Raw genomic sequence first — 12,884 nt, forward strand, 5'->3', positions numbered from 1 at the left:
GTGCACTTCTTGGTGGCATCTCTTTTATGGTGTCTTGTTTAACTTTTGTTGTCTTTGTTGTTCTTAAAATTAGACATTCTGCCTGAAAACTCTAGAAGCCTATTACTCCATTACTTTAAATAGAATAATTATAATATGGTAAACATCAACCACAAATTCTCAACGAATTTCCTAAAAAGACAATTAAACACAGTAAAATGCCTATGTACAAATAACTATCACATAAGGATGTAAGGTGCTTAAAACATAACTTCCCGATCACAGTAATTAATATGGTTTTTAAAAAACAGTTGTTTTGTGTGTAGTATCATGCCTCTCTTACCACCCACACTGGAGACCCAAGTATACCCTTTGACATTCTGATTTTGAAAATATTTCTGTGATTTTGATATTTTATCAGTAACTAGGAATTTTTGTGGTTTTGTTTTAAAATATATTACTGAATTTTGGTGGCATGTATATATATTTTTCCTCTATAAACAACAGTAAATATATTAAGAGATATATATTAAGAAAGAACAGGCATTCTATTAGGAAAACATTAACAGTAACAGTTAGATATGCCTGAATTTACTGAGCATTTATTATAATTACAATTTCTTGCTGATCACTTACATGGCATACCTCCTTAGTGTTTTGTACATAAGGTGCTAATTAAATATCTGTAGGTTGGCTTTAAATATACCTACTTGTACCTCAGACCAGATAAGGAGATTGAGCCCTGAGTAGAAAATGTACACATGCTGAATATGTGCCTTAATGCCCCTCCAACCCCTGTGTGTTTGTGTTTGTTTGTTTTTGCAGTCTTTAACGCCAAAAGGAAAAAGAAAGTGGCAAAGATATACCAGGCTCTGAACAGTGATCCCACTGATGTGGCTGCCCTTAGACGCATGGCTATTAGCGAGGGAGGGCTCCTAACTGATGAGATGAGACGAAAAGTGTGGCCCAAGCTCCTCAATGTCAACATCAATGACCCACCTCCTATATCAGGTAAGATGGGGAGTACTGTGAGGGGAGCTTATTTAGGAGGCAAGGAAAAAAGAATTTCAGAATCTTTGATTTTTATGCAAATGTCAAACCAAGAGTAGATGAGTAAATCTAAAGCATTGAGAATATGATTGGTCCGACTCTGAAAATAAGGCCAAACTAATAAGTAGAATTTTATTCAAAAATGGAATGAGCTTTTATTGCTAGGTAGAGAAGTTTATTAAAAACGTATATTGCAACCCAGCCCCTCTGGTTCTGTGGTTGAGCTTTGACCCAAGAACCAGGAGATCAGGATCAATTCCTGGTCAGGGCACATGCCCAGGTTGTGGGCTCAATCCCCAGTAGGGGTCGTGCAGGAAGCAGCCAATCAATGATTCTTCATTGATGTTTCTATCCCTCTCTCCCTCCCCCTTTCTCTCTCTGAAATCAATTAAAACAGCGGTTCTCAACTGTAGGTCGCCACCCCTTTGGCGGTCGAACAACCCTTTCATAGGGGTCGCCTAAGACCACTCTGCATATCAGATATTTACACTACGATTCATAACAGTAGCAACATTACAGTTATGAAGTAGCAACGAAAATAATTTTATGGTTTGGTCACAACATGAGGAACTGTATTTAAAGGGCCAAAAGGTTGAGAACCACTGGATTAAAACATCCCTAGCTGGTTTGGTTCAGTGGATAGAGCATTGGCCTCTGGACCAAAGGGACCCGGATTTGATTCCGATCAAGGGCATGTACCTTGGTTATAGGCTCCTCCCCGGCCTGGGCCCTAGTTGGGGCTTGTGCAGAAAGCAACCAATTGATGTGTTTTTCTCACATTGATGTTTCTCTCTGTCTTGCCCTTTCTCTCCCACTCTCCTTAAAAATCAATGGAAAAATTCCTCGGGTGAGGATTAATAGTAACAACAAAAAATAACGTATTTTTTTTAAAATGCATATTTCAGTCCATATTTACTTAGAATCTGTATTTTAATAAGCACTCCACCTAATTCTGATGTACATGGACTACATTTTTGAGAAACAGGCTATGGGGAGAAATAATATCTTTTTTTAAAAAAACACAAAAGCCCTAGCTGGTTTGGCTCAGTGGATAGAGTGTCAGCCTACAGAGTGAAGGCTCCCGGGTTCGATTCCGGTCAAGGGCACATGCCCGGGTTGCTGACTCAATCCCCAGTAGGGGGTATGTAGGAGACAGCCGTTCAGTGATTCTCTCTCATCATTAAAGTTTCTATCTCTCACTCTCCCTTCCTCTCTGAAATCAATAGAAATACATTTAAAAAAAAACACAAAAGAAGTTTTATTGGGAAATATCATGCTCATTTTGGATTCTAAAATTCTGTAGTTCTGTGAAAAGCTGTAACTTTAACTAATCTGCAAGGCCTGTGTGGTAAAAGGAGTTCCTTGGAATATAGTGTAGAATACTGATAAAAGTACTACAGAACAATGAACCCATTTTGTCATTCACTCAACAAACATTTATTGCTTTATTGCAATGTATGGCAAAAGTCCGGCTCTTGGGGATTCTTTAACTCATTTGGCAGATATTAGTTGTGCTCCTGTTGTGTGCCAGATACTGGAGATAATTAAAACAGCCTCCGCCAGTAAAAGTTCACAGTGTCATAGTGCAGCCGAGTAGGTGTTAAGTTGCCACTTGTTTAATCTTAGAAACTGGCTGCCTCAGAGCAGTAAGCCTTTTGTTGGAAGAGAAAGGCATTACCATGTTCACACTCTGCATCCTGAGATGGTGTTCTTCTATCAGATTCCAGATTTCCCCGATCTTTGTAAGATGAAGTTTGTGTGGGGAAGTTTTGCACAGGCTCCTCTGTTAGCTTTTGATTTCGGTTTGTGAAGGAAATGTAGACTTGCTACACAACACTCTGTTTGGGTTGAGGGAAATGTGCACTTGTTATATATATAACAGCTAGAGACCGCCTTCTTACATTCACACTGTATTGGGCTTATCACCTGGACAGAAATACAGTGTCCTATTTGCAGTGTGTTAGCTTTAGAATTTCTGGGTCAAGGGAAGTTAGGTTCTCCTTTATAGGAGTTTATCTTAATATTCCTTTCTGAACAGCTCAGTGCTTCCCAGACTTTGCAGATGTTAGAGTTTTTTCAGTGGTCTATGGTTTCCACATTTATGATCTGATTTGATCCTTACAGTAACCTGAGAAGTATGTTATCGAAGGAACAATGCCGTTTTTATAGATGTGGACTTTGAAATCAGAGCAGTTCCCCAGCGATGCCACAGGCGGCCCTGGCCTCCTGACTTCTCTGCAGCTTTTCCACCTAACTCTGTTACCTCCCGGACAATGAGGTCCTTCCTCTTAGGTCACAAGACTGCATGTTTGGAACTAAACTTAGGATTTATCTCCAATTGTATTTTGAGTCATGTTCTTTTCAGGAAAATGCAGGAGTACGTCCTCCTGGCCTTTGGTGTAATACCACAATATTTTGTTCCTGATCTGGCTTCTCAGACATTCCTACAATCACATATTCCTTTTCCTCCAATAGGGAAAAACCTACGACAGATGAGCAAGGACTACCAACAAGTGCTGCTGGATGTCAGGCGGTCCCTACGGCGGTTTCCTCCTGGTGAGAAGCTCTCTCCCTCTGTCCTGTTATATGGAGGTTTCTGTCCCAGTTGCACTTACTTTCTTGTGTGATGCTTGCCAGTCCCAGGGAGTTTCCATCCCAGCACACAGTGTGACCTAATATCTAGTCCCATTCTGCTGAGTCACTCTTTAACCCCTTCCCCAACAATTTTTTTGTTAAAAACGTTTCTTTTTCAGACTAATTTTTTTATTTTGGTTCTATATAGTATTTTTGATGCTGGTTATGAAAACAGTTTGTAACTCGTCTTCCTATAAACCATATTTTTTTACCATATTTTTTTAGTATACTCGTCGACGACTGAAAAAGAACATTTTGTGAAAACGAGTATACACGTTTCTGCCGGGGAAGGGGTTAATTTACTCCATCACACTCAGACCCCCACTGAAAGCCTGAGCCAAAATAATTTCTCTTGGCCTAGAAGTGGTAAATGAGAGAAGTTTCTTCCCCGCTTTCAGAGCTACAGAAGAGGCTTCATAGAGATTGCTAGAGCCATCAGTCTGGCTTTAAAGAGCAGGTTGGTTTAAAAGTGGGCATTAACAAGAACTTTTTTTTTTTTTCAAATTCTTATTGATTTCAGAGAGGAAGGGAGAGGAGGCAGAGAGAGATAGAAACATCAATGATGAGAGAGAATCATTGATTGGCTGTCTCTTGCACACCCCCCACTAGGGATCGAGCCTGCAACTCGGGCATGTGCCCTGACCAGGAATCGAACCGTGACCTGGTTCATAGGTCGATGTTCAACTGCTGAGCCACGTTGGCCAGACTAACAAGAACTTTTAACATCTTCTTTGATTAGATTTATAAATAGTGATATCTTGCATATATGTGTATTGAGGTCCTTGGACTAGAAGGGAGGCCATTCTCTGCATGTTAAAAGAGTTTATTCCTAAAATTGCCTCCCCATTCCAGGAAGAATGAGAAGAATGACCATTGTCTCCATTTTCACAATGAAGGCAATTGGGCAACCAACCACATGCTTGTGATCTATTTTTCTTCTTTGCAACTGCACCTTTAGGTCCATGAAGAGAGGAGAATTGCTAACAGAAAATCAGTTGCCATGGCAAATCAGTGTGTCCTGAGAAATTTTAAGGGGTTGAGGATGCAGCAGGGGGCGCAGTAGTCTGGGTGGAGGCTTAGCATGGGCCTAGAGATGTGGAGATGCCGGTGTCTGCAGTGAGGCCTGGGAGGTGGAGCTGTGCCGGGTATGGTTCTGGACCATGTTGGGGCAGACCTGCTGCTGCACCATCATGTTGGGGGATTTGGGGAGTGTGGCAAGATGGTGCTCCTTCGGGTGTTTGCCAAGGACACCTACCCTGGGAGTTATGTCCCCACCGTGTTTGAGAACTACACTGTGAGTTTTGAGATAGACAGGTACACATTGAGATCAACTTGTGGGATACTTCAGGTTCCTCTTACTGTGATATTATCTGGCGCTGGCTTCTCTTGATTCAGACACGGTGCTCATCTGCTTCCACAGCCAACCAGAAACACTGGACAGTGTCCTCAAGAAGTGACAAGGAGACTCGGGAATTTTGCCCAGTGCCAAGGTTGTGCTGGTTGGCTGTAAACTGGACGTGTGGACTGACCTGACCACACTGAGGAAGCTGTCCAGTCAGTGGCTTATCTCTGTTACACATGAGCAGGGCACGGTGCTTGCCAAGCAGGTGGGGACCGTGTCCTACATTGAGTGCCCTTCCCAGTCCTCTGAGCACATGTCAGGGATGTCTTCCATGTAAGGACTCACACCTGGGACTGCAGCAGTCTGCTCAGCTGGCAGAAAGGCCAGACTGTGGGACAGGATCAGAGACGAGATATACAAGAATCGAGCCAAGTGTTGCAACCTCATGTGCAGGGCCAGGGAGGAACAGTGTCAGGAGGGGTGGTGAAGGGCACAATTCCTCTGCCCGCGCCTTGGCTTCCTGACCTCCTGACTCTGGCTGGAACTTCAGGGCAGGCTGAATGAGCAATTCTCTTAGGCAAGGGACCCAGAGGCAGAAAGGGTGCCACCATTCCCCATATCTTCATACCCTCCTCTCCATAAGAAGTTGAGGGAGCTAGCAGGGCAGGCATCTGGGACCGGAGCTGGGATAGGGCAGGGGCGTAGGGGAAGCTGGCATCGAGCAGTGGCCTTGGTTGAGTCTCAGTATATAAAGGGTGCCTTCCTTCCCCACCCCCAGTCTCCATATCCGGGTTCAGGCTTCCTTCCCTAAGGAAAGTGTCCATTCCATGACCTTCCCTTTTCCTCTCCTCTCACTTCTACAGCTGTTCTCACTCAACCTCCAGCCAACATGCACTAATTAAAAAGCAAGTTGAAAAGCCCCTTCCCCTATAAATCCACCAGCCCTAGTGCCTCCCTCTCTTCCCCAATAGCCCACAAATAAAGCCCATGTCCATGGCAGGGGAGGAGGATTATTTTTTAACATGCAATAACTGACTATTTAGTCAGGACCACTGATCTCTTTTTTTCTTAGCATGTCAAATTTTAAAATGACAACAGCTGATACAACAAAAACCATCTGGTGTGAATAAGTCAAAATTATACCTATTTTTATGGGGGGGTGGGTTTCAGGTCAGCAAAAAATGCAAAATATTTTAGTGATGCCTTTAGCAGAATTTTAATAATTAGTTTATGTGTGCCATGAGATAAAAAAGATTGAAAATCACTGCTAAACCCATTGCTTCACTCTTCTGAAACCATGCTTTGGCTTGGATTTTGTGTTAAAGAAAGCTCTCTTTCCTGCTTACATCTTTGCTCCCTGGAGGGCTTCTTTTCTCCTGTAGCCAGTGGCCTGCCAACTTGGTTTTTAATGTTTATTTTATTTATTTACTTATTTATTTTTATTGAGGTACTAGAGGCCCCAGGGCACAAAATTTGTGCATGGCGGGGGGTAGGGAGGTCCCTCAGACCAGCCTGCGCGCTCTCACAATCCGGGACCCCTTGGGTAGGGTCCCTAGGCCTGGCTAGCGATCCGGGCCTATTGGGGCTTTCCTTCCCCCGGCTGCCAGCTGCCAGCAGCTGGCCCGGCCCCCACCGCTGCAGCTGCTTGCCATCTGTGCTGCGCTGCTCCCCCGCCACCTTTGCCTCCCTCTGTGGGCGACAGGCATGCAGTGCAATCGGTGCAATCACTTGGCTGGCCTGTGCCTCCCTCTGTGGGGCAATCGATTGCAGGGCCCCCAGATAGATTGCTCCGCAGAGGGAGGCCCTGCCCACCTGGCCAGGGCTCTGCAATCGATTGCTGCGCAGAGGGTGACCTGGGCCTCCCTCTGCAAGGTGATCGCAGAGCCCCCCCGCCCCCCGATTGCCCCTGTGGCCTGGGCCTCCCTCTTTGGGGTGACCATGGGGCGATGGCAGGGCCCTCCTGATCAATCGCATCGTGCCCGCCTTGGCTGGCCTGGTGCCAGTGTGTGTCATAGCGTGGTCTTCGGAAGGTCATCGGATGGTTGTTCTGCTGTTTGGTCATTCGGCCGATATGCATATTAGCTTTTATTATTATAGATAGATAATTGGCATATAACAATACATTAGTTTCAGGTGTACAACATGATGATTCAGTATTTGTATATATCCAACTTGGTTTTAATGAAAACATATGCCCATAGTCCAATCCCCATTTCCCTATCCTGTTACTTTGATTCTTTTTGTGTGTGTGTGTGGGGGGGGGGGGGGGGTGTTTGTATAGTCTCAATTTCAAATATGGAGCTTGCCACAGTGGGGATCGAGCCTGCAACCCAGACATGTGCCCTGACCGGAAATCAAACCATGACCTCCTGGTTCATAGGTTGATGTTCAACCACTGAGCCATGCCAGCTGAGCTTATTTGTGTGTTTTTAAAAAATAACTTTAATTTAGGTTTTTATGTTGAAGATCAACTTTTTAAAAAGAAATCTACAGTGACATTTATTTTTAAAAAATTTTTAATTGTAGTTTACATTTAATATTAGTTTCATAGTTTCAGGTATACAGCATAGTTAGACATTTATATAACTTACAAAGTAATTTCCCTGATAAGTCTAGTACTCACCTGGCACCATACATAATTATTACAATATAACTGACTATATTCCTTATGCTATACTTTATATCCCTGTACTATTTTGTAACTACCAATTTGTTCTTCTTAATCCCTTCATTTTTTCCTCTAGCTCCCTGGTAATCCTCCCATCTGGTAAACATCAGTTTGTTCTCTATGAGTCTATTTTTATTGTTCATTTAATTTTGGTTTTTGTTTTTCTTTGGATTCTACATATAAGTGAAATCATATGGTATTTGTATTTCTCTGTCTGACATTTCACTAAGCATAATACCCAGCATGATCCATGTTCTTGCAAATGGTAAGATTTCACATTCTTTTTTTATGGCCAAGTAATATTCCATTGTATATATACCCCATATTTTCTTTATCCAATTGCTATGGACATTTAGGTTGCTTCCATATCTTGGCTTTTATATATGAAATGCCCTTCCTTGTCGCTTGTTTATAGCCTTTGTTTTAAAGTCTGTTTTGTCTGATAGAACTATTGCTCCCCCCAGCTGTTTTTTATTTCCATTTGCATGAAGTATCTTTTCCATCCCTTTACTTTCAGTCTCTGTGTGTCTTTTTTAAAAATTTCTTTTGTTAATAATTCTTTATTCTTGGAAGTATTACATATGTCCCCCTTTTCCCCCCACTGACCCCTTCAAACCCCCCCATGTGTCTTTTTAAAAAAATACAATAAAGAGAAGAAGGGGGGGGAGAGAGAGAGAGAGAGAAACATTGATGAGAGAGAAACATCAACTACCTCCTGCATGCCTCCTACTGGAGATCAAGCCCGCAACTCTGGACATGTACCCTGCCTGGGAATCAAACCAGCAACTTCCTGGTGCATGGGATGACGCTCAACCAACTGAGCCACACTGGCTGGGTTCTGTGTCTTTTGCTCTAAAGTGGGTTTTTGTTGGTAGCATATGTATGGATCTTTTTTTCTTCTCCATTCAGCCACCATGTCATTTGATTAGAGCATTTAATCCATTTACATTAAATTAAATGTAAATGGATTAAATGTTCCAAATGACATAAGTATATAGTTTTGATAAATGATGGGTATATAGTTATTGCTATTTTATTATTCATACTTTTGGTCTCTTTTTCTCCCTCTTAAAGAAGTTCCACCGAAACCGGTTTGGCTCAGTGGATAGAGCATCGGCCTGTGGACTGAAAGGTCCCAGGTTCAATTCCGGTCAAGGGCATGTACCTGGTTTGCAGGCACATCCCCAGTAGGAGATGCGCAGGAGGCAGCTGATCGATGTTTCTCTCTCATCGATGTTTCTAACTCTCTATCTCTCTCCCTTCCTCTCTGTAAAAAATCAATAAAATATATTTTTAAAAAAGAAGTTCCTTTAACATCTATAATAATCTATAATAATAAAAGCTTAATATGCAAATCGACTGAACAGCTGAACAGCAAAATGACCATCTAGACGACTTTCTGGATGAAACTGGGGCTCCAAGGGCCGGCCGAGGTAGCTGGGGCTGCAAAGGCCTACTATTGTGTGAATTTCGGGCATCAGGCCTCTAGTTTCTTATAATACTGCTTTGGTGGTGATGACCAGCTTTATCTTTTTCTTTTCTGGGAAGCTGTTTATTTCTTTAGTTCTAAATGATAGCCTGTGCAGTAGAGAAATCTTGGTCCTTGCTTTTCATCACTTTGAATATTTCATGCCAATACTTTCTAGCATGGAAATTTTTTGTTGAGAAATCAGCTGACAGTCTTCTGAGAGCTCACTTATATGTAACTAACTGCTTTTCTCTTGCTACTTTTTAAATTTTTATTGATTGATTTTTATTTATTCTTAATTTTTTTAAATTAAGAATGGGGGGGGGGGGGGTAGCATATTATGCTTTTATTGGTTGAACAGCCAACGGGATGACGAGACACTTAGCATATCTTTTTTTAAAAAATATGTATTGCTTTTAGAGAGAGAGGAAGGGGGAAAGAGAGAGCAACATTGATTTGTCCACTTATTTATGCATCCATAGGTTGCTTCATGAATGTGCCCTGACCAGGGATCGAACCTGCAACCTTGGTGTATCGAGACAATGCTCTAACCAACTGAGCTACCTGGCCAGAGGTAGCTCAGTTAGTGTTTTTTGTTGTTGTTGTTGTTGTTGTTGTTAATCCTCACCTGAGGATATTGATTTTTAAAGAGAGTGGAAGGAAAAGGGAAAGACAGAGAGAGAAACATCAATGTGAGAGAGATGCATCAATTGGTTGGGATTGAGTTTGCAACCAAGCTACCTGCCCTTGACTGGAACCGAACCTGAGACCCTTCCGTCTGCAGGCCAATGCCATATCCACTGAGCCATATCTGCTAAGGCTTTCTTGCTACTTTTAAGATTCTCTGTCTTTAATCTTTGGCATTTTAATTATGATCTGTTTTGGTGTGAACCTCTTTGGGTTCATCTTGTTTGGGACTCTTCGTACTTTTTGGACTTGCATGTCTATTTCCTTCACCAGGTTAGGGAAGTTTTTTGTCATTTTTCCAAATAGGTTCTCAATTCTTTGTTCTCTCTCTTCTCCTTCTGGTACCACTATGGTATGAATGTTGTTATGGTTGAACTATCACCATTTAAAAAAAATTTTTTTTTCTGTTCTGATTGGGTGTTTTCTACTTGTTTTCCAAATCGCTGATTTTATACTCTGCTTCATCTAGTCTGCTGTTGATTCCATCTAATTCTTCACTTTTGACTGTTCCTTTTTTATGGTTTTTATCTCTTTGTGAAGTTCTCACTGAGTTTATCTATTGTTTACCTAAGTCATTGAGCATCCTTATAACCAGTGTTTTGAAATCTGTATCTAGTAAATTGTTTGCCTTCATTTTTTAAGTTTTTTTCCTGGAGTTTTGTCCTGTTCTTTTATTTAGGATATGTTTCTTTGTTTCTTCATTTTGGCTGCCTCTCTATGTTCATTTCTGTGTATTAGGAAGATTTGCTGTATCTCCCAGTTTTGGAGAGTGAGTGGCCTTATATAGTAGTGCCCCATGGGGCCCAAGGTTCACACTCCCTGGTCACCTGAGCCAGGTGCTCCAGTGGTGTCCCTTTTGTCAGCTGAGTGTGTCCCTCTGTGGTAGTTGACCCTTGACTACTGTTAGCACATCAGTGGGTGGGATTGATCCTCAGGCTGACTGACTATGAGGACTGTCTGTGAGTGTAGCAGATGAGCCATTGTGCAGGGGCTCACCCCACAGAGCAGGATGCAGTTCAGTGTGGCTCTGGTGCCTGCCAAGTCTATCTTTGGGTGTGTCATTTGTGGAGCTAATTGGGTGGTGCTCTTATGTGGTCTGAAGCTGGCCACTGGCCACTGGGTGTGTTGGTTCTGGGGCCTCTTAGGAGGAGCTCTGGCACAAGCTGAAGTCCGTCACTGCCTGTGCTCAGTTCAGGGCTACCTGGTAGTAGCTACAAAGTGACCTGTGATGCTGGACTTGGAGGTACCTAGGAGATGCTGCAAACTGATGCCAGCTGCCACTAGAGCCAGAGCCCACTTAGCAAAAGGGACCAGGCATACCGAGACCATGGCTGCTTAATGGAGGCTTGTGGGCCTTTGAGAGGTTTTAGGAACGTCTGCAGCCCAGGCTGAGATGAGTAGCTTGTGAGGAAGAGCTGCTGAAAGAGGCTGGGGCTGATACACAGGTTGGGTGGGGCAGTCAGGGTCTCCCGATCTGCTGCTTTGGATGAGACCACCTAGTACAGATGCTGCCCATATTTTCTCCCTAAGAACCCTTTATCCTCTTCTATTTATGTAACATCAGCCTGTGGTATTCTTTCTGTAGGCTCAACTTTCCGTGTGGTTTCATATTCCTTTTGCATTCATGTTCTTCTTAGCTTAGCTGAGTATTCTTCTACTGAAAATTCAAATGGGGTTTAATGTTTTCTATTATTACTTTTATGACTGAACCTAGTCATAGTACTTGATTTACTTCGTTTTCTTCTTTGGTTATCTTTTACAATATTCCCTTTTGAAAAGGGGTGGGGTAAATATAGGCAAGAGATGAGGTTTGGTTTCGCCTTAAACCTTCCATTCAGTTTAGTCTGGGCCCTTACATTAACTGTTTTCTCTCACAGCATCTTTTTAACTGAAAAAGCTAATGGTGTAGGAAAACTGTGCTGTGTGCCATTCTTCTAAACCAGTTCACAAGGTCAAGATTTGGTCTTTTTATACTAAAAGTCAGGTGAGCTAAGGAACCACACTGACCACTGCCAGAACCAGCTGCATGCTCAGAAAGAGCTCCCAAGAAGGCTCCCTTTTTCCAGCCATATCTTTGGAGCAAGGAGATCAATATTTCCTATATTTAGTTTGCTTTAGTAGGGAACATGCAATTTAGTCTTTTTTTATTTTTATATGATTTCATACCTACAGAAAGTTACAAAAATAGGATAATTTCCCACATACCTTTACCCAATTTTCTTATATGTTAGTATCTTATTATATTTGCTTTCTCTCTTTCTCCATATACACACATATAAGTTATTTTTTTTAAAAAAATAATTATTGTTGAAGGTATTACATATGTCCCCTTTTTTCTCCCATTGACCCCCTCCAGCCTCCAATTCCCCACCCCCACCCCAGGCCTTCAGCACCCAATTGTCTGTGTCCGTGGTTTATGCATATATGAATACAAGGTCTTTGGTTGATTACTGCCCACCCACCTACCCTCCCCCGCCTCTGAGATTCCCACTCTGTTCCATGCTCCCATGTCTCTGGATCCATTCCATTAATCAGTTTATTTTGTTAATTAGATTCCACATAGGAGTGAGGTCATGTGATACTTGTCTTTCTCTGACTGACTTATTTCACTTAGCATCATACTCTCCAGGTCCCTTCATGCTGTCTCAAGAGATCCTTTTTTACTGCTGCATAGTATTCCATGGTGTAAATGTACCACAGCTTTTGTATCCACTCATCTACTAATGGGTACTTGAGCTGTTTCCAGATCTTAGTTATTATTAATTGTGCTGCTATGAACATAGGGTTGCATACATTCTATCTGATTGGCACTTAAGGTTTCTTAGGATATATGCCTAGAAGTGGGATCCCTGGGTAAAAAGGCAGTTCTATATTTAATTTTTTGAGAAAATTCCATACTGTTTTCCATAATGGCTGCATCAGTCTGCATTCCCACCAGCAGTGTACTAGGGTTCCCTGTTCTCCACATTTTCGCCAGCACTTGTCATTTGTTAATTTGTTAATGGTAGCCATTCTGACAGATATGAGGTGATACCTCATTGTCATTTTAATTTGTA

At 42.3% G+C, this 12,884-nt stretch overlaps 1 protein-coding gene across 1 annotated transcript in view; it reads left to right on the forward strand.

The window, feature by feature from the left end:
- The window catches only part of TBC1D20 (TBC1 domain family member 20), a 28,869-nt gene that overhangs the window by 6,375 nt on the left and 9,610 nt on the right, over nt 1-12,884 (forward strand). The window contains exons 2-3 of the mRNA XM_006756720.2: nt 805-990; nt 3,505-3,585. Of these exons, the coding sequence (XP_006756783.1) occupies nt 805-990; nt 3,505-3,585 (267 nt within the window). The remainder of the gene's footprint in view (nt 1-804; nt 991-3,504; nt 3,586-12,884) is intronic.

This window comes from Myotis davidii, unplaced genomic scaffold (genome assembly GCF_000327345.1).
Source record: "Myotis davidii unplaced genomic scaffold, ASM32734v1 scaffold354, whole genome shotgun sequence".
In the NCBI taxonomy this organism is placed as follows: Eukaryota; Metazoa; Chordata; class Mammalia; order Chiroptera; family Vespertilionidae; genus Myotis; species Myotis davidii.